The sequence below is a fragment of the Microcebus murinus genome, chromosome 4 (assembly GCF_040939455.1).
Source record: "Microcebus murinus isolate Inina chromosome 4, M.murinus_Inina_mat1.0, whole genome shotgun sequence".
Classification (NCBI taxonomy): Eukaryota; Metazoa; Chordata; class Mammalia; order Primates; family Cheirogaleidae; genus Microcebus; species Microcebus murinus.
This window is the reverse complement of record NC_134107.1, coordinates 59,945,472-59,970,221: the sequence shown is the minus strand read 5'-3', so window position 1 is coordinate 59,970,221 and position 24,750 is coordinate 59,945,472. Positions and strand designations below refer to the sequence as shown.

The window sequence follows — 24,750 nt, the reverse complement described above, 5'->3', positions numbered from 1 at the left end:
GCAGCTAAATTTCTTACTATGATATGCAAAGAACCTTCACAATCTGATAGTCTCAACTACAAGTAGTTTTTCATCATTTCTGGAACTCAAACTGTTTTCCACCTGCAAACTGTAGTATATATAGGTACCTTCTGCCAAGAAAGCCCACCCGGCCCTTGCTTGTCATCTTCCAGACAATTCCTTTTCATCCTTTTGGACCAACACACATTGCCTCCTCTGTGAAGCCCTCTCCACCCTCTACTTGGGGGGGGGGGGGACGAGGCTCCCTTCTCAGTGTCGCCACTGCACGTTGCACAACCCTCAGCTACCCAAATAGCACTTTACTGTGGTTAGTTGTTTACAATGTGTCTCTCCTTTTGAGTCCAGGGTTGGAGCTGCTATTTCTGTGTAGTCAGCACAGTAACATAGGAGCTAATATTTTTTGAATGAATGAATGAACATTACCTGAGAAATTCATAAAATGGGAAAAAAAAGAATGAGTAGCCTAGTAGGCTATAACAAAAACAGTATTTTTGTTTGCTTAAGTGACTATAGGTATACTGTGTAGAGCAGTGTCCTAGGACCCCAGAGTTTTAGCTCCTCTTAAGTCCTAGAATTGTCGTGCACGGACGCTAAGGTCCCCTGGTCGCCTCACCTCCTGACACAGTCCTACTTACCCTTCAGACGGCTCAGATGTCAGGCCTCACAGATGTCAGGCCCTCTGTGAGGCTCCGTCCTCTCCCCTGCTCTCTAGGGCCTCTTCGCCTGCGCCGCTGTTCCCATACCGTGTAAATGGACTGTCCTGGATGTCCCCTAAGGATTTCCCCTAAGTGTATTCCCACTCCCTGTCGTGTGTGTGAGTGTGTGTGTGGCTATTTGGGGGATGGTGTTCTACAGCTCTGAGGCGAGTGAATTCATCGCTCACCCCACCCCCTGACTCGTCTTCCCCGAGTGTGACGGTCACAGTGGAAACCCCTTCCCAGGGCTGTGATTTAGCGGAGGGCGGGCGCACACGGGAGTTGCGGGCGGGCCCGCGCAATCCGAGGCGCTCAGGGCCAGGAGGGCGGGAGGAGAGCGGGGCGAGGCTGCGGAGCTCGGCAGGGGGCGGGGCGCGCCGGGGCGGGGCGGGCCGGGCTGTCCCGGGGGATGCGCGCGAGAGCGGGCGATGGGTCCCGCGGCGCGGCTGGCGGCGCTGCTGGCGGTGCTGGCGCTCGGGACAGGCGACCCACCAGCGGCGCGGGGGGACACGTTCTCGGCGTTGACCAGCGTGGCGCGCGCGCTGGCGCCCGAGCGCCGGCTGCTGGAGCTGCTGCGGCGCTACCTGCGCGGAGAGGAGGCGCGGCTGCGCGACCTGACCAGGTGAGGACAGGGCGGGTAGGAGCGACAGAGGCGCCTGAGTAGGAGACACAAGGTGGGGAGTGACTCTGAGGCCCAGTGTGACCCCCGACCCATTGTCACCCCGTGTGGGACCCTGAGACACCATGGCATGTGGTGTTGGGGAACGCTGTGTGGAGCCTCAGACTCCGTCACACACGAAGGCACCCCAGATCCAGCAACACACAGCAAAGTGGATACACTGTGGAAAAGTGTGATGGGTGGCTCTAGGGCCAGTAGGACTTCACAAAGTGCTCTGTCAAGCTGTGTGGCCCCCAGGCTCTGTGTCACACTGACACAGACAATCACAGAGTGAGATGGGGAGAATTGCTGTAGCTACACATGTGTTGACCTTTTGAGCAGGCATCGTGAAACTCCATGTGGCCCACCCAAATGATGTTTACTATGAGGAGTCCCGTGACAATCTGTGACCATGTATGAGATTTACGGATGGGCACAACACTACAAATATCATACTCTGCACGTCAGTGGTGCTGAGTGTTGTACAGGTCACTATATGAATAAAGCTTTATGTTCATTAATTCATTCAACACAAATATTTGAGTGCCCACCATGAGCCAGGCAGTGCTCCAGCCGGGCACTGGAGGTAAAAGTGGTAAACAAGATCCAACTCTGCCCTCAGAGTTTGGGTCTGTAGCATCATGATTGTTAATCAGAGACGTCCATTGCCTTCTTTGTTTTCAGCTCTTCTTTCTTTTTACACATGTAAAAGCTCTCTAAATATTATACTAAATAAATGATAACTGAGATGTTATATGTGTGTGAAAGTATTTGAGATCGAGAAAGCACTGTGAAAAGCCGTACTTGATGCTGTAAGATACCGAGTGCAGTGCACACAAGCAGATGCTCAGCCAGTATTGTTTTGCTATTCAACCAACAAACCACAGTGCTACATACACACTGTGGGATAAAATACTGTAAGATTTGGGACCTTGGGGCACTGCAATCACATATTGACTTTGTCAGCATCAAACTATGAAATATGAGTGATCGTATATGATATTATGTGTATGAACAAGTGTCGTGCCTTCTCTGCTTGGGACATTGAGAAGTCCACAACACTGAGAAACAGTGCTTGCAACCACATCACTATTTGAATATATTAATATTGTACTTATATCATGTGACCCTCTTGCTGAGCTGAGACAACACAATGCACTGTTTATAAAACTGCAAGGGAGTGTGTGCAATAGTAATACTGATTCTAAGGTGACATGGGAAGAAGGTGTGTGGGACACTGAGATTGTGAGGGGGAGTCCATGTAGGAGAGAATCAGTTTGTGTGTGGAGATGTGGATGAGAGATCTTGTTTGTGACTCAGTGGTGACTGAATAAGGTAATTGATGCATGTCTTTAAGTATGCAGCTTGCATATAAACAGTTATATGCATGTCTAAATTTAATGTTAGTTTGAAACCATGTGACAATATTCATATATAATGTAAATTTATTAATTTTTAACAATAAATGATAACTTTAGAATTATTGTCATTCTTGGGAATAGCATAGTTGCCTAGTATTCTATAGGTCCATGTTGACAGAGCAAGATGTTTTAGTTTAGTTTGTTCTTAGTATAGATTCATTAGAGTACAAGTTCATTGGTGGAAATAGAACAGAATTTTTTCTCTTTGATTTCAGAATCCATCGTGCTCCCTGGTACCCATGTGCTTGTTCTCATACCAGTAGTCTCTTTCTGTGGGTGGCTCAGATGGAGATGGAGGGTTCTGAATCCCAGTGCTAGTCTTTCAGGAAATAGGCTCAGAAGAGAGCGCTTGAAGTGTTTGGCCAAAGCAGCTGGCCAGGCCTCCTCCCCTCCCCATGCTGGTCTCCTTCACCATCTTTTCACTACTGTCATTGTTACAGCTTTTTCACAGTGGGAGGTCTTATATAAACCTCATCTCATTTGATTTTCTCTCACACACAATGCCTTGAAATAGGTTTGTATTATACACTTAACAAATGAGTAATCATTTAAACATGAGAACACTAAAGTCTGATGGCTTATTCAAGATTATAAATCTAGTAGATAGCAAATCCAGGCCTAGGACACAGTTGTTTTGACTGTTTATCCTACTTTTTTCCCATTGTGCTATGATGTCTCTTCCCTACTGCTTGCTTTATCTGATAACACCAGGACACAGACCACACCACTAGCTACATGAGGTTTTTTTTTTTTTTTTTTTAACTTAGGCAATTACAAGATGATACATGAGGTTTTATTAGCCAGAGTACATAGAGGTTAAGAGTCTGGATTCAAGAGTTTAACAGACCTCTATTTAAATCCTTAGCTCTGACCTTGGGCAAGTTCCTTTGCTTCTTTAAGCTTTAGTTTCCTAGTCTATAAAATGATAATAAAAATATTGATAGTACATGCCCCCATAGGGTAGGATTAAGTAGCACATAAAAGTATTTATCATTGTGCTTGGCATGTAATAATTGCTTGATAAATGTTAACTCTTTGTGATTATTATTTATTTTAACACTGGCTGGTGAAACTCGTCCTCATTTTTGGCCCTAAGTATTAACTAGGATTGTGAGAACCCAGATAAAAAAGAATCAGAAAAATTCCAGATTCTTTTCCCAGGTGACTTATGAACAGTTAATTTTGTAGTTTAGTTTGATATTTTGAAGACTGTCATGCTGTTCTCTAGTTACTGCTCTAAAACCCAGTGAAATGTTTGCTTTTAAAACAAGAATTTTGGCAGTTTCTGCTCATTTATATATACTCCCAATCTGGTGATTTTATGTAACTTGAGATGTTATTTCCAAGGCTCTCAGTTGATATTTTTCTTTGAATTTCTAAATAGGAAAACAAAATATGTTTTGATGTTGAAACTACTCCCTACCCCAAGTTAATAAAAATCATACTAGTTATGGTATATATAGTTATATACTAGTATGGCACATATATATATAGTTAATCCCTAGCATTTATTGTAGTCGCAGTTTTAAAAACCGAGAGTCAAAGAGTAGCATAAGCAGCAATTATTTCTGTGCTAAGAATTAAGCATTTAGAATGTCTCAGAAGAACTGAGACAAAGCCATTTCTAAATTTCAAAGGAGAAACATATTGAATTGAAATAGCCCATGTATTGTGGTTGGATAACCTGCCCAGACTATGTTTAATGTAAGGATTGTGTTGCAAGTTTTATGTGCAGATTCTTGAAGGAAAGCATCTGATTTTCCACTCTCAGCAGCTTTTGTTAAAGCAAAAGGCATTTAAGAAACCCTGAGGTTTGACTTCAGCATCTAGTAACTCAAGTCTCTGGAAACCAGCTATTTGCTCAGAGGCTGGGCATGGAGCCAACTTTTAGATTCCAAACCAACCTCAGATATCAGTTGAAAGATTTTTTTTCTCTTTCCTTTGTGTGACAGAAACACGGCATATCTGAGCATTGGATTGAACTGATGTACTCCAGGAGAGGTCAAACCCCTGGCCCAAACAAATCAACCCCAGAATGCAAAGTGGGGTGCGGAGAGAACACGGAAATAGACAGTACTTTTGATTTAATGGATGACTTGGGGCAGATATCACCTCTCTGCCTTACCTCTTTCCCTTTGTGCCTCAGTTTCCTCTGATGCCTGTTAAACATTAGTTCTCAAGCTAATGAGGAATCTATTTATTCAGTTGTGGAAAGGTGATAGGAAGAAGTAATAGAATGTGTGTAATGAAAGGATCCATAGAATTCTAGACTAGACCAAGTCTTTCATTTTACAGAGGCAGAAACCAAGGGAGAGCTGAAGGCTGGGTTTGAATAAGCCTCAGGTCTCCTCCCAGCTCCATCCTTTCCAACTGTCTTATAAAATCCCTGCCCGCGCACCCTCAATTGTTCCTGGACACTTACTCTTTAAACTGGACTCAAGCCCAAGTCTCTGCTTGTAAATTTTTTCATCTAGCGGTGGAATATCTTTCACTAAGTAGTTCCATATGGAGCTGACGCAGGAAATAATGGGTAGTAAAAAAGATCCCACACCCTGGAGGCTGGTTTAGTTTCAAATCCCTAGAGTTGCAGCTCACACACTGCCCTGTCTTTGGGATCAGAGACACCCTGGGACTTGACAGGCTTCCCATTTTCTCCCTGGGGCGCCCAGGCCCAGATTCTTGTTCCTTAGTTTATGTTGAATTGAACATTTGGCTCCTTGGAAGCTGCAAGGCAAGTCGTCTTCAATTTCAGGTTCCATTTCAGAACTGAGGGCCCTACTCTGTAGAAATCCTCAGATCAGACTCTGCTCTAAGGGGCTGAAACCCCCTACCCTGCCACTCCCTCTGCTTTTCACTTTCATCCCTTTCCACTTGTGGAACACCCTCACTCTTGCTAAAGGACTTGTATCTCACGTGCTCTTGCACACATTCATATTTTCTTTTCACTTTGCACAACTCCTTTTGTTTAAACTTGTGCTATATTGTTTTTGAAATCAATGCTTTTAAAACAAGGGGAAAATACTCTTACAGGACAGGACTAGTACTCTTTATTACAGATTTAAAATTTCAGTAATATAAATTCCATCATTGTGTTAGAAATGGAATAATCATAATATGCCAGGAAAGGAAACAGCATCTTTTGCCTATGTAAATACCCTTGGACATCTTGGGAGGAGAGAAATTAACTAGAAAGATGATCATTTCGGGTCCCACCATTTCTGGCTCCTTTCTGCAATTGTCACCAAGCTGGACAGGTTGGAAGTGTAGTGGGCAACCCCACCTCTTTATTCCCCATTACAGTCATCACCACTTTCTTTATGGTCTACTTCCTAAACACCTCCCTTGAATCTATCCCATTCTCTGCCCCCACTGTCACTATATGGTTCAGACTCTCCTAGTCTCGTGCATGCAGTTTTGGAATAGACTCCTCACTAGCCTTTCTGCTTCTAGTCATTTCCATGTCTGAATCTTCCTTCCCATCCTTGCACAGATTTATATATGTGAAGGAGTCATAGTGGTGACACTCTCACCTAAGCCTTCCCTCACTTGCTCTGGCCAAGCTAATTATCTCTTCTTTGTACTGCCCTCTAATCCCTGTTCTTAAGTGTGGTGCTGTGTCTGTGATGTCATTGTCTTTCTTACCCACTAGACTGTGGGTCCTTGAAACTAAAGTTATTGCTTTTTTTCAAAATTTGTCTTTAGCTCCTAGGAGAGTATATTTCATTCATTTTTTCATAGAAATATATACTGAATGATGTACCTAATTTTGTATTAAGTACAGAATGATAAAAAAAAATAGTTATTTTCTTGTCCATGAAATCCTTCAGCATTGGACCCCGTCTTGCCTTTGTATCGCCAGTACCCAGCATGGAGTCTGATATCTGGCAGGTAACTCGTATAGATAGACTTATTGAATGAACAAATATATAAAACACCTGTGTTTCTGTACACATTGGCCCCTGTTGGCTCAGACTCTTCTTCCCATCTTTGTTCTAGATCCACAGGAAACAGCTGAGAACCCCAACTTCAGGGTCAGGCAGACTTGGGTTGAGTTGTGAGTTTGCCATTTACTAACAAAGTGGCTTTGTTTCAGTTTCCTCTCCTGTAAAATGGGCAAAATAAAATCTACTCTAAGAATCACTGGGAGGGATTAAATGAGACAATGTATTAATATTTAAAGCACTCAGTGGGATGCCTCAGACATAGTAAGAGCTCAATAAGTAGTAGCTATCGATATTTCGATGAATCCTTCAAGACTCAGATTAAGTGCTACTTTTTCTGGGAAGTCTTTCCTTCCATTTTCCAACCATACTTGGGTTAGGGAACCTACCTACAAATGGCATTATATGCCCTCTTCTCTCATAGCACATACCACAATTATCATAATTAATTCAACAGTGTTTTTGAGTTTCTACCAGATACTAAGTATTGAGTATAGAGTGATGACAGAAGAAAAAAACTTTCTTGTTTGTGGACTCTTTGAGAGCTGGACCCTGTCTTGCCTTTGCATCTCTAGTGTCTGGTATGGTGCCTGACATCCTGTAATTGACTGGTATAGGCTGACTCATCCAAGGCACAAATGCCTGGGCCTACTTTTGTTGTATTTGTAGTTTTCATGTTCTTGCATGGCTTTTTCAGTTAGACTATTACATGAGTCTCAAGAGGTTCAGCATTTCAATTTTAGCTACTCTGACTGTATACACACCGTGCCAGGCTTCCCGAGGTGTGGTGGTTGTGTCAGGAGATGAGATCATTCTATTCTTCTCTTTCAGATTCTATGACAAGGTACTTTCTTTGCATGAGGATTCAACAACCCCTGTGGCTAACCCTCTGCTTGCATTTACTCTCATCAAACGCCTGCAGTCTGACTGGAGGAATGTTGTACATAGTCTGGAGGCCAGTGAGAACATCCGAGGTAATGAGGAGGAGGGCTGGAGGGTAGGAGAGAAGATTCTATCTCCTTGACTCGGTGGTAAGGAGAGAGATTCTGATGGGACGTGAGGAGGTGTTACTTGATATTCTTAGCTCGAGCTAGTACAAAGAATAAGATCCCTTGCTAATAGGTTTATATGGTTATACATTAGGAAGCATTTTCATATCCATCATCTCAATCATCTTCATTACAGTCCCGTAAAGAAGTACAGGATGTATCATCCCATTTAATATATGTGTAGAAAGTAATGGTCTCCCAGTAGTTTCTGTTTTATTAAGTTCTCGCTACAGGGTGATCACTTTCCTGATTTATTCTACTTTGTACTTTAGGAAGTTTGTGGACTTTAGGGAACCCTAATGGGCAAGATTCCCAGAGATGTATAGGATAGGATAATATGATGAAGGTGTGTATGCTGTTTTCACTCCTCATTCACTCCTTCTGAATGTGCCTCACTCAGAAAATTATATTAAGCATTCACTCTGTGCCAGGAACTGTGCCTGCTGCTGGGGACAGAGACAAGTATAACGTTATCTCATGAAATATTTGCACAGGTAGTAGTCATGCCTTGCAGGTATTGCATGCTCACCACCTGTTTTTTGAATGACGGATTGATGTTTCCACTCCTTTATAGCTCTGAAGGATGGTTATGAGAAGGTGGAACAAGACCTTCCAGCTTTTGAGGACCTTGAGGGTGCAGCAAGGGCCCTGATGCGGCTGCAGGATGTGTACATGCTCGATGTGAAGGGCCTGGCCCGAGGTGTCTTTCAGAGAGTCACCGGCTCTGCTGTCACTGACCTGTACAGTCCCAGACGGCTCTTCTCTCTCACAGCAGACGACTGCTTCCAAGTCGGCAAGGTAACGATATTCAGAGAGAGGGCCAATTGCTTGGCTCCAGTTTCTTGTGGGTGAAATAACTGTGTCCTGATTGCTTTTACACATTTCTAATACTCACAGTAAATTTGGAAATTTGATATTATTCCTACTTTCAGAGGAAGAAACCAGAGACGGTAAATAACTTATCTAAGATTACACAGTTTTAAGTAGCAGAATTACATTTTGAACCCAGTCTTATAATTCCAAATCTATGCTCACTTTGGCAACACATATACTAAAATTGTAACGATACAGAGAAGATTAGCATGGCCCTGCGCTTCACTCATGGTGTGGACTTCAATTGGCAAGCCCAGGCCCTGTTGGCCCCACAAGAGGTGGCAGCAGCATTTCTGGTTCCTCTCTTTGAGGATGCTTATCTTCTCCCCTTACATGTCGGCCGAGTTACTCTTTTCCCAAAGGATGTGCAACTTGCCAGGAGGATCCTAGACATTCAGGAAGGACTTGGCTGAACTCCTACAGCCAGGAGTCATAGAAGATATATCTCCAGGATTTTAAAGTGTCTTTTCAGCACTTTTACAGGTATTTTTATAGCTTCTTTGTGGAGTGATAATAAAAATAAATATAATTCTTTAGTGAAAAAATTAAAATGAAGTTACTGCTACAGCAGAGATTGTACTATATTTTTGTAAGTTAACATTAAGTTCTTCATTTGTACACTGTTTGCAAAGAACCTCAATTTAAGCAAGAGAATTAAAAGATGCCGTTTTGCCTCTGATGGAGTAGATTGTGAGCAGGCAGAAACCTTGCCCTTCTGTTGCAACTGAAAGCAATCTAAGAGATCTACAGAGAAATAGGAAGTACCATCCAAAGATTTGAGATCTGTGTGTAGTGAAAATGATTACTGAGGGCTGACTCCTAATAATAATGTGGCAGCCAGCTGAGTTCAGAAACAGGCTAAAGCGAAGCACTAAGTTCTGTTTAATAAATTTTAAGCCTTTGGACAATCTCTTCCTGTTTGACATCAACCTATATTTATGCAGTCATTTGAATAAAGCTTATCTATCCACAAATTTTTTTCAAAATACTTCAAATCCCACACTCTTTCCACAACAGCTAAGGTGATCATATTTTTAGGATACTCTTGAGAGTGAAAGGGGCTATTATTAATTATGCCAACACAACAGACATAATCTGGGCAAAATGGTCCTTTGGTCACCCTAACTGTAGCATCCTGCCAGTAGGTGAACCCATTGGTTGAAAGGGAAAAGGGGGATGGGGAAGGGTGCAAAGTAGGGAAAGGGATGAGATGGGATGTGAAGGTAAAATCCTAGAAACTAGAACCCCTGAAACTTTTGGGGACCCTCTGCAACATCTCCTAAGCATTTAGAAATACTAAATTAAGATTTAGTATTTCAAAATTTAGTATTTTGAAAATTTAGTATGTCAAAAACTGAGGCCATTCACTTTACCATTCCTAGAGGAAATAGACTTTAGGAACCTGCCATATGAGGTTTGTAACTCATCTGTGACTACAGGTTATAATCACACTTCAGATCATTTTATACTATTTGCCAACCTTTGCCTTAAGAACCAAGAGAGTAAGTCCTTTTTAATTTTGAGGATACATATTGCAGAAAAGTATATGTTTCCTGGATCCTGCAGTATTCACTAGCAGATCTGAGAATGGGCCTCATGTGTCCTGATTCCAAGTTTTGGGAATCAGTCTTCCACATTAATGCAGAGTAGGTTGCCCTAAGTCTCTCTATGTACTCTTATCCCTTTTCTGAGATCCTGAGTGGAGTCAGAGCTCAATCATTGTGTTTAAGGTTGATTTAAATTTAAGCCAATTAAAATAATTTGATGTGTGGTACTAACATATGCTTCATTAGTGAGGACTTTATAAAACTAAAACTGTATGTTGGAAATTTAGTACATTACTTCCTAAAAGTCTTGCTGATAATCTTTACTTCTGTATTTATTTACTTATTTTGAGATATAATAAGTCTCAAATTTTATGTACATAAAATAGCATAATAAGAAGTTATAGGCCGGGCGCTGTGGCTCACGCCTGTAATCCTAGCTCTTGGGAGGCCGAGGCGGGCGGATTGCTCAAGGTCAGTAGTTCAAAACCAGCCTGAGCAAGAGCGAGACCCCGTCTCTACTATAAATAGAAAGAAATTAATTGGCCAACTGATATATATATATAAAAAAAATTAGCCGGGCATGGTGGCGCATGCCTGTAGTCCCAGCTACCCGGGAGGCTGAGGCAGAAGGATCACTCGAGCCCAGGAGTTTGAGGTTGCTGTGAGCTAGGCTGAAGCCACGGCACTCACTCTAGCCTGGGCAACAAAGCGAGACTCTGTCTCAAAAAAAAAAAAAAAAAAAAGAAGTTATATCTATAATAGAAATGAAATATTGTTTAAGTTTTGCTATATTTGTCTCAGATTTTTTAAAAAACATTACATACAGCTACAGCCCTACTTCTGTGCCTTCTCCCCACCCACCACCGTACCCTTTCTGCTCCACCCTTGTCCAGGTAGCCAGTCTGAAACCATATGGTATATATTCTTCTCAGTCCAGCTTTCACTCAGCACATTGTATTTGTGGAATTCATTGTTGCATTTACTAATAATTCATTCCTTTTTATTGTTGAGTATTGTTCCATTATATGAATATGCTACAATCTGTTTATCCAGTCTCCTATTGATGGAGATTTGGATTGTTTCCAGTTTGGGCTACTGTGAATAAAGCTGCTGTTTTTGTTTGTTTGTTTGTTTGTTGTGTTTTTTTTGAGACAGAGTCTCACTTTGTTGCCCAGGATAGAGTGAGTGCCGTGGCGTTAGCCCAGCTTACAGAAACCTCAAACTCTTGGGCTCAAGCGATCCTACTGCCTCAGCCTCCCAAGTAGCTGGGACAACAAGCGTGCGCCACTATGCCCGGCTAATTTTTTCTAGATATATTTTAGTTGGCCAATTAATTTCTATTTATAGTAGAGATGGGGTCTTGCTCTTGCTCAGGCTGGCTTCGAATTCCTGACCTCGAGCAATCCGCCCACCTCGGCCTCCCAGAGTGCTAGGATTACAGGCGTGAGCCACCACGCCCGGCCAATAAAGCTGCTGTTAACATTCTCATGTATGTCCTTCTTCAGACATTTATTTTCATTTCCCTTGGATGAATACCTGGGAGTGATATTGCCGGGTCAAAGAATAAGCTTCAATAATTATTAACATGTGGCCAAATTTGTTTCATCTATACTTCCCCAATCCTTTCCTCCATGAATTATTTTAAAGCAGATCAGCCTTTCTATTTTCTGAGATTCTTATCTAATTCTACCACTATACTATTGTATCTGTTGACTCTTGCTCATGATGGATTATTTTCTGATATAGTTTGCATGTTTGGTTCGGAGCTTATTTTTAGCAAGACAATTTTCCCTCTAAGAGAATCTCTGTGCCCAGGTTTGTAGGACTATCCCTCAAGAGGATTTTGGGTTTTATTCTTCTAGGAACTCTGGTGCTACCACTGACCTTATACCCATTTTTATATTGATTTCCGGGGGGGGGGGGTTCCTTGACTAATGAATATTACAGATTCATACCTAAATTCACAAACTATAGGCCCAAAATTGAGAACATTTGTGGAGACATTTTATTTTCCTACACAGAGGCCAGGTAGAAACAAACCAACTGTCTTGTCTCCTTAAGCCAGTGGATAATTTTTTTTCTGGTCTACCCTTTCCCTTAAGGTGTAGTTTTTTTTTTATAGAATCCAGTTTCATAAGGGTGTCTTAGTTCCAATCCTAGGTATTTTGGAGGGCTAAGGAGTCTTATCTTCTGTTCTCATGTGGGCATTACAACGTGATGTTACTAAGACCAACACCCCCATCCTAGGCAGCTTCAGCATCTGCTTATAAGCTTATGCTTTGGTTTTTAGCTCGTTTTTTGTTTCTGGTACCTGGTATTTTCCATTTTTTCTTGAAAATATAGAATAAAATACTTTTTCTATTTTATTCAGAATTTCTAAGTATTTGTGTGTGGAAGGATTCCAGTTATCTCAATGTACCATATTGCTGGGACTTGAAGTTACTCAGGGAAATCTTGATTAAATAAATTGCTAACTTGGCAGGAAAAGTTCAGTCATTTTTTATTGTTATTTTTCAACTCAACCTTTTTACAAATAGGTAATTTGAGGCCCAGGAAAATAAAACAGCAGGTTAAAGGCAGACCTGGGGTAAAAATTGATTTGTTATTTAGGCTGCAGAGTTGTAGTATGTGTAGGTTTTTTCTCTGTCAGGAAGTTACACCTGAATTAGATCATTTTGCAAAGAGTTCTTCCAACCCTGACTTTATAATACTTTCTTGTCTCCAATAATGACTTCCAGGAAATTCCACCTGAGGTCTGGTATTCTAGTTAACTGTAAGCTATTAGGAGACAGGAGCTATGTCTGGTACATGTTGCCAGCATTCCAACATTTAATGCGGAATGAACCCACTGGGCTTCTATAGCATTCCCGTGTCTATCTTCATTATGGTGTCTAATGCACTATGTTACAATTATTAGTTCACTAACATTCCCCTCACTTGATTTAAACTCTTGACTAGCAGGGCCACCAGGTACATAGTAAATACTGGTAAATATTGAGTGAATAATTAATGGAATTGATTATTTACCAATAAGAATTACTGAATAAATAATTCATTTTCATATTATTACCAGCAGTATCTCCTAAAATCATGACATGCAAGATTGTCATTAGCTTAGCCCATCCTGCCATTTTTAGTTCACTTTTTGGTTCTCTTTACCTTAGGCTACAGCCACAATGGACGACTTGAACATGTTCTTGCTTTTGGCTTTGGTTTATGCCAATTCCTCATCTTAAAAAATTTTCCCTCCCAATCTCTGCTTACTGAAATCCTTTTCCTTCTTCAAGGAAGGCCCATCTCAGATGCCACTTCCTCCGTGAAGCCTTCTGAGATTCTCAGGTCTCTTCCCCTTTCTGAGACTCCACAGCATGTTATCCATTTTCCTTTGAGCACTCATTTCATCCTGCCCCATATTGTAGTCACTTGAGGTCATGTCTCTCTTCTCCTCCAGATTATAAATTCCTTAAATGCAAGAGACTTTGTGTCTCCTGTCCACCTAGTACAATGCATTGTATATAGTAGATGCTTAATAAATTGAATTGAAATGAATTTGAGATTAAAGCTTGCCTTCTTGGGTCCCAAAGGCCTTCTTACTCTTTGAATTGTCATTTCTTTTTTTCTACCTGTGGGCTAAAGCTTTAGCAGTGGCACTTGTGTCATCTGCAGGTGGCCTATGACATGGGGGATTACTACCATGCCATTCCATGGCTGGAGGAGGCTGTCAGTCTCTTCAGAGGATCTTATGGAGAGTGGAAGACGGAGGATGAGGCAAGTCTAGAAGATGCTTTGGATCACTTAGCCTTTGCCTATTTCCAGGTAAGACAGTAGGTGAAGCTCACTGCTTTTATCACAATAAATATAACGTTTTATATCTGCTCTATAATTTTCTAAGCATTTTTGTATCTCTTAATTTGTTTCATCTTTCTAATAGGACCAAATATGAGTTAAGCAGGGCAGTTATTTTATTATTTCCATATATCACATGTGAGTAAACTGAGTCTCCAAAAAATCCTTAACTTGTCACAAAGTTCACAGACCTCGGATTAGAACCCAAGTCTGTCTGAGTCTTAGTCCAGTGCTCTTCCCAATACATTGACAACTTTACAATTATTATTTCTCATGTAGGAGGAAGTTTCTCACCTGTAGCATAAGTTGTATGCACAAATATTTAATGGGTTAATGGTGAATGTAGATCACACTTTTGCATTCTCACTAACTCATAACTCTTCACAGATATTATGCCATCATGTTGCCATGAAAGAAGTTTGTTATCCTTTTCTATCTGCAACTGGGTCCAACTGTAACGTGACCATGTCTGGCTACAGAACTACAGTCACTGTTCTATAGCACCAGCCTCGGTTCCCCCTCCAGGTGTTAGTTTTCCTTGGCACTGTTGAACTACTTACTACCTGTCCTGTTCACATAGAAGTTCATTTCGTTGACTGTGGCAGCTGCCATCCTTTTGTATAGCCAACCCCAATTGCCACCAGACTTGTACAGTCTTCAAGAATAGGCTAGAAAAATCACCATCTTGCATGTTCCCTGGAGTTTCCAAAGCTAATAAACCATTCCTGCTCCCCACATTTTTTTCTTTCCCCCTTTCCCTGAGAAAAGGGAGGAGGACGTGGGTGGTCCCAACCCATGCGCTGCTGACAAAACAGATTTATTCTCCGTGCAGCAAACGGTCCTATTCATTTCATGGACATTCCTGGTAAATGGATCTTTGTTATAAAACTGTCTACATGCTTTTCCTAACTCTCCTGCTCAATAGCTAAGTGTTAAAGCTCAAATGGAATAACTGGTGGTAACAAAAGGTGAGAAGTAATTGAGTTTTAATAGAGGAAGGAAATGGAGGATCAATATGGAGAGACTCAGAGAAGCAGCTTACCCTGAAAGATGGGGTTTTAAATACAGTGCCCCTAACTCTGATGACTTGGGTGTTCCCTCCTCTCGCTGGGAGACTCTGCCTTTCCACATCATGCTTCCTCTGGTGAAATTCTGTTTATCTCACAAGGCACAGCTCAGATGTCACCTACTCTGTGAATTCTTCCTTAATTTTCCTCACTCCTCTTTTGTGCTCTTATAGCACTTTTTTATGCCTCAGTAATAAAACACATAAGGCAGATACAGATCATGGCATAATATTGCCATGGAAGAAGAAGTTTGATTGTTATCTATAAGGCATTGTCTTATAGATGATTTATTAATGTTTCCCCTGGCCCCCCAGTAAATTAGAAGTAAATGCCCCACCATGGACTTTTCATTATCATATAAAATTTAACATATATATTTTTTTCATTATATATTTTAGTAAAAAAATTTGTAGTAACTGCTAATAATAAGAGACAATAGAGTGTAGTGGTTAAACCATGGGCTCTGGAGTCAGACAGACCAGGGTTCAAATTCTGTGAAAATGTGGGCAACTTACTTAACCTCCCTGGGCCTCAGTTTTCTTTTCTGTAAAGGGGGAATAATAATGATGCTTACCTCAAGATTAAATGAACTAATACATGCAAAGCCTTTAACAGGAAGCATGCATAACACATACTACATACTCAGTAAATGTAAGCTATTTTTATTATATTATATACTAAGAGTATATCTTTTCTTTTTTAATTTAATGTTATTTAGTGTACACATTTCCAAAGAAATTTAACTGGGACACCAAAAGTAGTTCTTTGTTCTTCCTAAAGTATTTTATTTCATTATAAGTCTCTAGAGTTTTAAAAATATGAAAAATTATCTTTTGGTTCTCTTCATCTCATGAAGAGTTTGAAAAGCTTGAGTTAATATCTGACATTCAGGATATTCATAGCTTACTTACATATTGCTTTGCTAAATATAGAACAGAATAATTCATACTATGAAATAATTAGAAACAATCTGTAAGTCCAATATTAGTGGAATGATTAAGTTCTCTGTGATGAATTTTCTGTATGGAATAAAATGCAGCCATTAAAAATACTATCTATGAAGATGATATAATGATATAAAAACACTCCTGATAACAATATAGAGAGACACAATCAGGATGTGAAAATGTGTAAATAAAATATGATCATACCTGTGTAAAAACTATATATTATCCAAAGTATTTGCAGTGCTTGGATTTCAGTAGGTTTTTTTTCCATTTCTTCTATGTTTTATAATGTGCTTATTGTTGCTTTTTTCATTAAAAATGAATTTTTTAATTTGCTAAACTAAAATGATTAGAAAGAAACACATTTCCAACAGTTAATCATCATCTGGCAGCACCCAGAGGAGGACTGCAGCCCACCTGTACGGGGTCTGTTCCCCAGGTTTGTCACGAAAGCCCCATTTCCTTTTGACCTGGTGGGGCCCCAGATTGAATGGCTCCGGGAAATTAACTCCTGTGCACTGGGGAATGTTTTTGTTTTAGTTCTTCCTTTGCCTCACTAACTTTAACTAACTTTGTAGACTCTAGGAACATCTGGACCTGGAAAACAAATTATATCTGTATTAGGGTTTTTATAGTTCCATATTAAGTGTAATAATAAACTATAATCAAATAACAAACACCCTGCAATTATGTGGTTTTGCACACTTTAAGATTTGAGGGCACTTTAAGAAAGTTTATCTTCATTTATTTTCCTACCTTCCTTGGGAAGGGTGGTAATAAGTCCACTGTAAATGAGGAAAGTGGTGAGACCGGATTCACAAATCCTCTTTATTTCTAGTTGGCTGCTCCTTTCAATACGCCCTATTATCTACTTGTGGTAAGAATGTTTTACAGCTTTTTAAAAAATCTATTTAATGATTTGTTCAGAGGAGATATCCTCAGTGCAGTTAATGCTTTCTTTTCCTTTTCTGTTTTATGTTTTTGTTTTTTTTTTTAATAGGCAGGAAATGTTTCCTGTGCCCTCAGCCTCTCCCGAGAGTTTCTTCTCCACAGTACGTAAGAATAAAAGTTAATCCAGCCACAGGTCTGAGTTATGGGGAACTCCCTTCCACTCCTGGTCTTTAATCTCCACAAGGGACATACAGCTGATCTATCTTTATTGAATTTCATAATCTAAGGCACATTTACAATTTTAGATGAAATCTTACATATATGCAGATCAATGCCTCAGGGGGAAATTTTTAAGTTAGTTGGAAAATGCTGAGAAGATGTCAACCTGTCCCTTCCCTCTTGCACTCCCAACCAGTTATATATTAGCATTGCTTCTATGGGAACAAGTCCAGGATTGAGAGCCAGTTTCTTCAGAGACATTTTAAAGACCCAGGTTTTGGAAGTAGACCCAGGAATGAATGAAATCAATGTGCCCTGTGTGTGCTAGGAGAGTGACTCAGCAGGATCTTTCGCTTCAGTGGCTCACAGGGAGTTATCAGTTCTTCCCTTTAGACCAGAGCTCAGTTTGCTGTGCAGCCATCCTGCCCAGACGGCTCAGAGTTCAGCTAAGCCCCCTTCAGGGACTGCCTTGCTGACAACACAATGAGTTAAACAGGAAGGAGATGCTTCCTAGATCAACTCCCTGCTTGGATATTTTTGCTTAAACATATATATATAGATATATGTGCTTAAAATTTTAGTGGTAGATGGCTTCCTAGGCTTTCCTCTAATAAAGTATTTAGATTCTAAAATCAGATACAAAATCACTATTTTGTTTAATATTTATAAAATATTTCATGTAGGACTTAATAATTGCATGTATTCATAACTTTTTAATGGATCCATTTAGTAATGTTATTCCTTTTGATAATTTAGCAAACAGTAGTATAAGGAAGTAGTTGTATGGTTTGTAAACACATGGGTAATTCGTGGTACAAACAAAATTATAACCCAATCCTCCTTTTATTTCTTTTTGCTCGATCTATTAAAATCTCTGCCTCATCAAGAGAACCTAAACTGTGTGCTTTTATAGGTGGATAAGTAGAACATGGCACATGAGATTCCCATTTCTAGCTTCGTAATATTTTCATTGCTGTTTGGTCTCATCATTTCCATTCTCCCAAATTTCATTTCTGCTCAATTCAGACCCCCTTCTGAGATGCACTGAGACTTATGCACAGAGGCAAGCAGGCCATGGGTAGCCGCCAATCCATGGGGCATATTGAGCCAAAGTGGGTACAAAAAGTGGGCACAGACAAGACACAAGATTTACTGGGTTTTCCGAGGACCCTGTGGGAATCAAGTCTAGAACCAAAGTCTAGAGTCCCTTTATTCCAGACTGCTCTGCTCTGGGTCTAGGCCAGTTATGAATTTTGAAGGATCTAGTAGAGCCAAGAATGAATGAGCTTCCAGTTCTCCAGGGAAGAAAATGTTGAGTCCCTTTGCAACAGGCCTTGGCTCTCTGGGGCTTCTCTGTCACTACACTTACTTATCATGTTTTGTTATAAGTGGTAATTTAATATCCCTTTTCTCCATTAGAGTCTAAGCTCTGGGAGATCAGCCTCTAGCATGATATCTGGTACATAGTAAATGTTCATTGAAGATTTATTGAATGGATGGGTAAATGAATGATTGAATGAAAGAATGAAGCTCCTTCTCTATACGTAAAACTGACCGTCACTATCCCAGAGCAGCCATCCTCATGATCCCTTGGCCGAAGAGTGTTCAGTATCACGTTCCTTCCCAAAGCCTTCTGCACCTTCAGATCTACCAGGCCCAAGTCAGTCTTTTTTGAATACCAGGTACTTTTCTGGAAGTGAGGGTCTTACATCCTTTTGTGCATTGACACAAGGAGTTATTCAGGGGATCCAGTTGCTTGTTCTGCACAGCAGTGAAGCTGCAGGAAACCTTGGTAGCACTGCCTGGACCAGTATTTGTTAATTGATATTATTCCCTGCTCTGATTTCTCTCAGGCCCAGATAATAAGAGGATGGCCAGGAATATCTTGAAATATGAAAGGCTCTTGGCAGAGAGCCCCAATCGGGCGGTAGCTGTCATGCAGAGACCCAATGTACCCCATCTGCAAACCAGAAACACCTACGAGGGGTTATGTCAGACCCTGGGTTCTCAGGTAGGATCCCTCAGGGAAAGAGAAAGGGGAGACAGGCTTGGCTAGAGAGTGAGAAGCTAGCATTGGGACATGTGAGGGGAAAGGGCTGATGCGTTGAAAACAATAAAGCTCACGTGGGCAGCATCAGAGCAACCACATTCTGTCTCTCTCAAGTTCCATTTGTTTTATGCCATAGTTCCCCTAAGGTGGTTTCTGCTCCTAGACCCTTTTTCTCTTCTACTGATTCTACTCTTCCCTTCCAGCCCACTCACTACCAGATCCCCAGCCTCTACTGCTCCTATGAGACCAATTCCAGCCCCTACCTGCTGCTCCAGCCCATCCGGAAGGAGGTCATTCACCTGGAGCCCTATGTTGCTCTCTACCATGACTTTGTCAGTGACTCGGAGGCTCAGAAAATTAGAGAGCTGGCAGAACCATGGGTGAGTGTCCCCAAAGCCTGCCAAGAACTTCCTTTTTTGTCTTTACATGCCTGGATTTCGGGAGTGTGAGAACAGGCAACCTGGACAACTAAGCAGACACTTCACTAGTCTAGGAGTTCAAGATGCCAACCATTCCATAAAACTAATCCATGGTGGAAAAAAATCACAGTAACGGTTGCCTCTAGAGGGAAAGGATTACCTGGGGATGAGGTGCAAAGGAATTTTCTGGGGTGTTGAAAATGTACTCTTAATATCTCGTTACGGACGTGGCATACACAGCTGTGTGCATTTGTTAAAATTCCACAGATGGGTCAGGTGCGGTGGCTCACGCCTGTAATCCTAGCACTCTAGGAGGCTGAGGTGGGAGGATAGCTCAAGGCCAGGAGTTCGAAACCAGCCTGAGCAAGAGCGAGACCTCGTCTCTACTAAAAATAGAAATAAATTAATTGGCCAACTAAAAATATATATAGAAAAAATTAACCAGGCATGGTGGCATGTGCCTATAGTCCCAGCTACTTGGGAGGCTGAGGCAGCAGGATTGCTTGAGCCCAAGGAGTTTGAGGTTGCTGTGAGCTGGGCTGATGCCACGGCATTCTATCCGGGCAACAGAGTGAGACTCTGTCTCAAAAAAAATTAAAAAAATAAAAATAAATAAAACTCTGCAGATAGTCCTTTTGAGACATGTGCATATCATTATGTGTCAATTTAATCTAAAAACATAAAAATAAGGAACGCTTCAAAAATGTTAACCATTTCATATAATTAGTAGAAGGGGGATTAAAAAAGGATAAAAGATTGAGATGACAGGGGCAAGGAGTGAAATCCTAATACCTATTTACAGAATCAGAGTGGAAAGTTCAACTTCATTATTTTGTTAAAGACAAAACTGAGGCCCAGAGCGGAGTAGAGACTTAGGGTCACACATGTAACTGGAGCCACAGCTGGAACTTAGATGTACATTGATTGCTGCTCTGCTGTTCTGCCTTCTTGTATCTGGTAACATAGGCTAAGTTATGCTCAGTAACAAGCAGCCCCAAATCTCAGAGATAACTACAGCAAAGTTTTGCTTCTTTCTCATATTACACGTCTGTCTTGGGCTGGCTGCAGCTCAGCCCCACACTCTGGGACCCAACCTGATAGCAGCCTCTGTGTGCAACGCTGCCAGTCTCACGGGAGAGGAAAAAGACAAGAGATGGCAAACACGAGCTGGCTTGTAAAGCTTCCGTGTAGAAGCGTCAGGCATTACTTCCACCCACGGGTCACTGGTCAAGGCGGAACATGTGGCCACCACTGCAGTCAACAGGGAGTCTATCTAGTTCCTCCACAGGGAAGGCCCTGCAAATTACCGAGCCAAGCTTGATGTCTGTGGGAAGGGGACGTTTAATCCTCCCCCTAGGAAGTGTGGCAAATATTTAGAAAAATTATGCAGTCTTCCTCACCTCTATAAGTGTGTTGCCTGTTTAAAGATGGCACATCCATACTGTCTCAGACTTATTTATGTCAAACCAGACATTGTTCCCTTAATATGTGCAGGTCATTCAGGCAGACAGTAGTCAGTCATTCATCAACAGAGCAGAGCCCGCCGTGTGCCAGGCGCTGGACTGGGTACTGGGCTTGTACAGTGACATGAGATATCGGTCCTTTCCTTTTGGGAGCTTACTGCTTAATGAGGACAAATAAATCTTTACGATATACTGTGATATGTGTGGTCATCATTTTTTTTTTTTTGATATGTGTGCAGGGAGTTGTGCTCTGGTGACATAAAAAAGTAAGCCTTCCTCTGAAGAAAAAGCAGTGGGGTGAAGAGCCGATGGGGAAGAGAGGATGAATCAGGGAAGGCTTCCCTGTGGAGGTGACATCCATCAGAGAAACAAGTTGGCAAAGGGTATTCCAGGAAGATGAAGCAATGTGTGCAAGGGCCTGATATGTGATGTGTTCAGAGACCAGGGAGAAGCTCGGTGGCTAAACTGTGCAAGAGACGAGGGGAGGTGACAGGAGATGAGGCTAGACCGTGAGACGCCCTCAGCAGATACTGCAGGTGCCATGCCAGGCTTCGGGTTTTATCGTGTAGGCAGCAGGAGAGCCGTTGGATGGTTTTCAACAGGAGAGTGGCATGATTGGGTCTGTGGTTTTAGGGAAGGCTCTGATAGCAGAGACATGGATCGGAGAGAGAAGAGCAGCAATAATTTCATCTAATCCCCCACCCCACCCCCCGCAGGCAAGTCTAGAATCTTTGTGCAGGCTTTTGAGATGACTAAGCTCCACTGGTGAATTGGAACAATGTGTTTTCAATAGGTTCAGCTTCTGAGTGAGCCAGCAGTAGTAGCATTTGGCCAGCAGCTGCTTTTTCCTCAGACTAGCCATGTTGCCATGGTGACAGGACAAGTGGCCCACCCAGCAATATCTATTTAATCATTCATGGCCAGGTCATCAATTTGGCATGCACGGAGCTTGCCACAGTCCCTTCCCCAGAAGCGTCTTGCTGAGCTGCTAATGCCTGGTTCTTCCAGGAATAAACCCTGGGCTTCTCTGGTAGTGGCTCCCCCATGGGACCTGGGCAGACATCTCGGTGGCTTGTGTTAAATTTATCTGCTTCATATTCACTGTCCCAAAGCACACTCTCCCATCACTTCTCTTTCTCCCCACATCCTACCCATCCTTGAAGACTCAGTTGAAGTCTCAGGCCTCTGTTGGACCTGCTAGCCCTGACCACTCTGGCCTACTTTGGTTCTTTGAGTGAACATACAATAACCTCCCCTCCAACTCTGAACTCAAAGTTTTTGTTGCCAGTTGTTTGGTTCTTAATTTTTAAATTTATTCTGCCATTTATGTGTTATCTGGTATCACTGGCAGTTTCATGGGTTGGCATCCTGTCTCCCCAACTAGACTGCAAACTAGCAAACATCATATGTTGTCTTTCTTGAAGTGCCTTGCCTCATTCTGTCTGTTGCATCCAGAGTATCTTTAGAAGGTCAAGTCTGACCATGTCAAGCCCTTACTTAAACTCTTTAATGGGCCACTTTTGCCCTCAAATGCTTGCAAACCTCTGAAGCCTGGCTGCTGGCACCACCTTCCGCCACATCTTCCCCTTCACCTGACACTCCAGCCACACACTCCTCTCTGCCCGTGATCCCATTTCATCTGTGTGATTCCAGTGTGTCTTGTGGACATCCTAGGAGGCTTTCCGATCCCTCATGAGAATGGGCTAAACGCCCCTCTCTCTATTTCCATAGCACTCTGTACTCACCCATTACGGCCCCATGAGATGACTAAGGGGCAGCGACATTGGTTGGTTTAACCTATTTTTGTCCAATGCCTAGGACGGTGCTTAGCACAGAGAACGGCCAATAAATATTTGTTCCAAAAAACAAGTGACTTGTAGGTGTACAATAAACGATTATTTATTTATTTATTTATTATTCGTACAAATACAGGGGCTACATGTGAAATTTTGTTACATGTGTATAATGAGTAATGATCAAGTCAGAGTACAATGCATTTGTGTTAACTATAGTCACCTTGTTCTGCCACCAAACACTAAATTTATTCCTTCTGTCTTACTGTGCGTTTTACCCTTTAACCCACATCTCTCCATCCTTCCCCTCCCCCCAGTCTCTATTATCTATCTTTCTACTTTCCCCCTCCATGTGATCAATTTCTTAGCTCCCACATAAATGATTGTTAAAGGAATGTAACACAAAGTGGCCCCTTAACTGGGGGAGAAGGGGTTTCCTGGGGTTTTGTTTTCTTAAGCTGTTGATTTTTCCCTACTAAAACAGAGGGGGCATCTCTCTTCTGTGACTCTTTGTTCTATGAGTGGCTAGAGAGAGGATGCCAGGGCAATTGGTAACGTTTATATCAGTCACCTTCTGATTTCCCACATCCTAATATTGCAGAGCCACAGGCTGAGAGGAACTCCCAAGATCGTGCTGTTCACATGCTGCATTTCAGAGATGGGGAGACGGGTCCAAGGAAAGGAAGAGGCTTTTCCAAGATTGTCCACCTGGTTTAGCAGCAGGAACAATGACATTATGGAAGCCCTAGAGAAGGGCAAAAGTTTCTTGTGCAGTTCATTGCCCTGGGCACTGCTCTGCCTGTGTAGCAACAGGGCTGGATCTGAGAGCTGTAAGTGCCTTTAAGTGCAAGGCCTGGTTTAATTCATTCGCTTGTTCATTTGACCAATGTTGAGCCCCTGCTCCCTGCCAGGCCCTCTCTGGACCCTCAGGATACAGCACTGAAAAAAGCAAGTTTTTGCCCTCGTGGAGCTGACATTCTGTTGGCAGAGGCAGAAGGAGACACACCCTTATGCAAATAAATAATATTTCTCTTTCTGTCCCTAGTACAGTGACTTTGCAATTAGTAGGCATTTTATTTAAAAACAATTTAAATGCTATATCTGGACATTCAGAACAAAAGCGAGACATTTAGTTAGTGACTTCAAACCTGTTGTTTTTCATAGTCCAGACCGTTTTGTCTATCAAAATATCACATGTACTCCAAAACTATGCAAGCATTATATATCAATTTTTTAAAAAGGCAGTTACAGCAAAACAGATTTTGATTCATTGTAAGGAAGAGCTTTTGTCAGAATTGTTCAAAAGGAGCAGGCTGCCTCTGAGTGTAGAGAATTTCCTGTTGTTGGAGGTGTTTATTTCATTCAACACTTACTAAGTGCTTACCATAGGTCAGGCCCTGTGCCTGACACCAGATACAAAGGGATTCAAATACCAGTTTATTTCAGCTCAACGAACTTTTATTGGACTGCTTACTGTAGACCAAACACAGTATTAAAGCTTATTTTCAACCCTAAGATTTTTGGTCACTTACTATTTTTTATTTTTAAGATTGATAGCTATCACAAAATCACTCCCTCGTGCAAAATACCCTCTAAGTAGGGAGGAGGTGGCGGTTGTTATGTGCATGCATAAGAGAGGGGCCTGTCTGTGGAAATGACAGAGCCCTCCCCTTTGCATCATAACCACTTGCACTTTGTCTTATGTCCTTCCACCAGCTCCAGAGATCAGTGGTGGCGTCAGGGGAAAAGCAGTTGCAAGTGGAGTACCGCATCAGCAAAAGGTAAGGATGGCCCTTCCTTGGCAGGGACTGCTGGTCATACCTGCTGCCTTCACCCGGGCCTATGACACA

At 41.8% G+C, this 24,750-nt stretch overlaps 1 protein-coding gene and 1 pseudogene across 3 annotated transcripts in view; both read left to right on the top strand.

Annotated features, from left to right (window-relative positions):
* Window positions 1-1,116: 1,116 nt before the first annotated feature.
* P4HA3 (prolyl 4-hydroxylase subunit alpha 3) overlaps window positions 1,117-24,750 on the top strand; it is a 35,807-nt gene continuing 12,173 nt past the window's right edge. For 2 of the 3 annotated variants that reach the window (XM_020286610.2, XM_020286608.2), the window contains exons 1-8: window positions 1,117-1,338; window positions 7,568-7,710; window positions 8,360-8,583; window positions 13,872-14,021; window positions 17,066-17,117; window positions 19,029-19,186; window positions 19,429-19,605; window positions 24,617-24,681. In XM_020286610.2, the coding sequence (XP_020142199.2) occupies window positions 1,145-1,338; window positions 7,568-7,710; window positions 8,360-8,583; window positions 13,872-14,021; window positions 17,066-17,117; window positions 19,029-19,186; window positions 19,429-19,605; window positions 24,617-24,681 (1,163 nt within the window). In that variant the 5' untranslated portion in view covers window positions 1,117-1,144. The remainder of the gene's footprint in view (window positions 1,339-7,567; window positions 7,711-8,359; window positions 8,584-13,871; window positions 14,022-17,065; window positions 17,118-19,028; window positions 19,187-19,428; window positions 19,606-24,616; window positions 24,682-24,750) is intronic. The other variant, XM_076002310.1, reaches the window with a different exon arrangement.
* Window positions 8,813-8,879, top strand: LOC142870776 (uncharacterized; annotated as a pseudogene).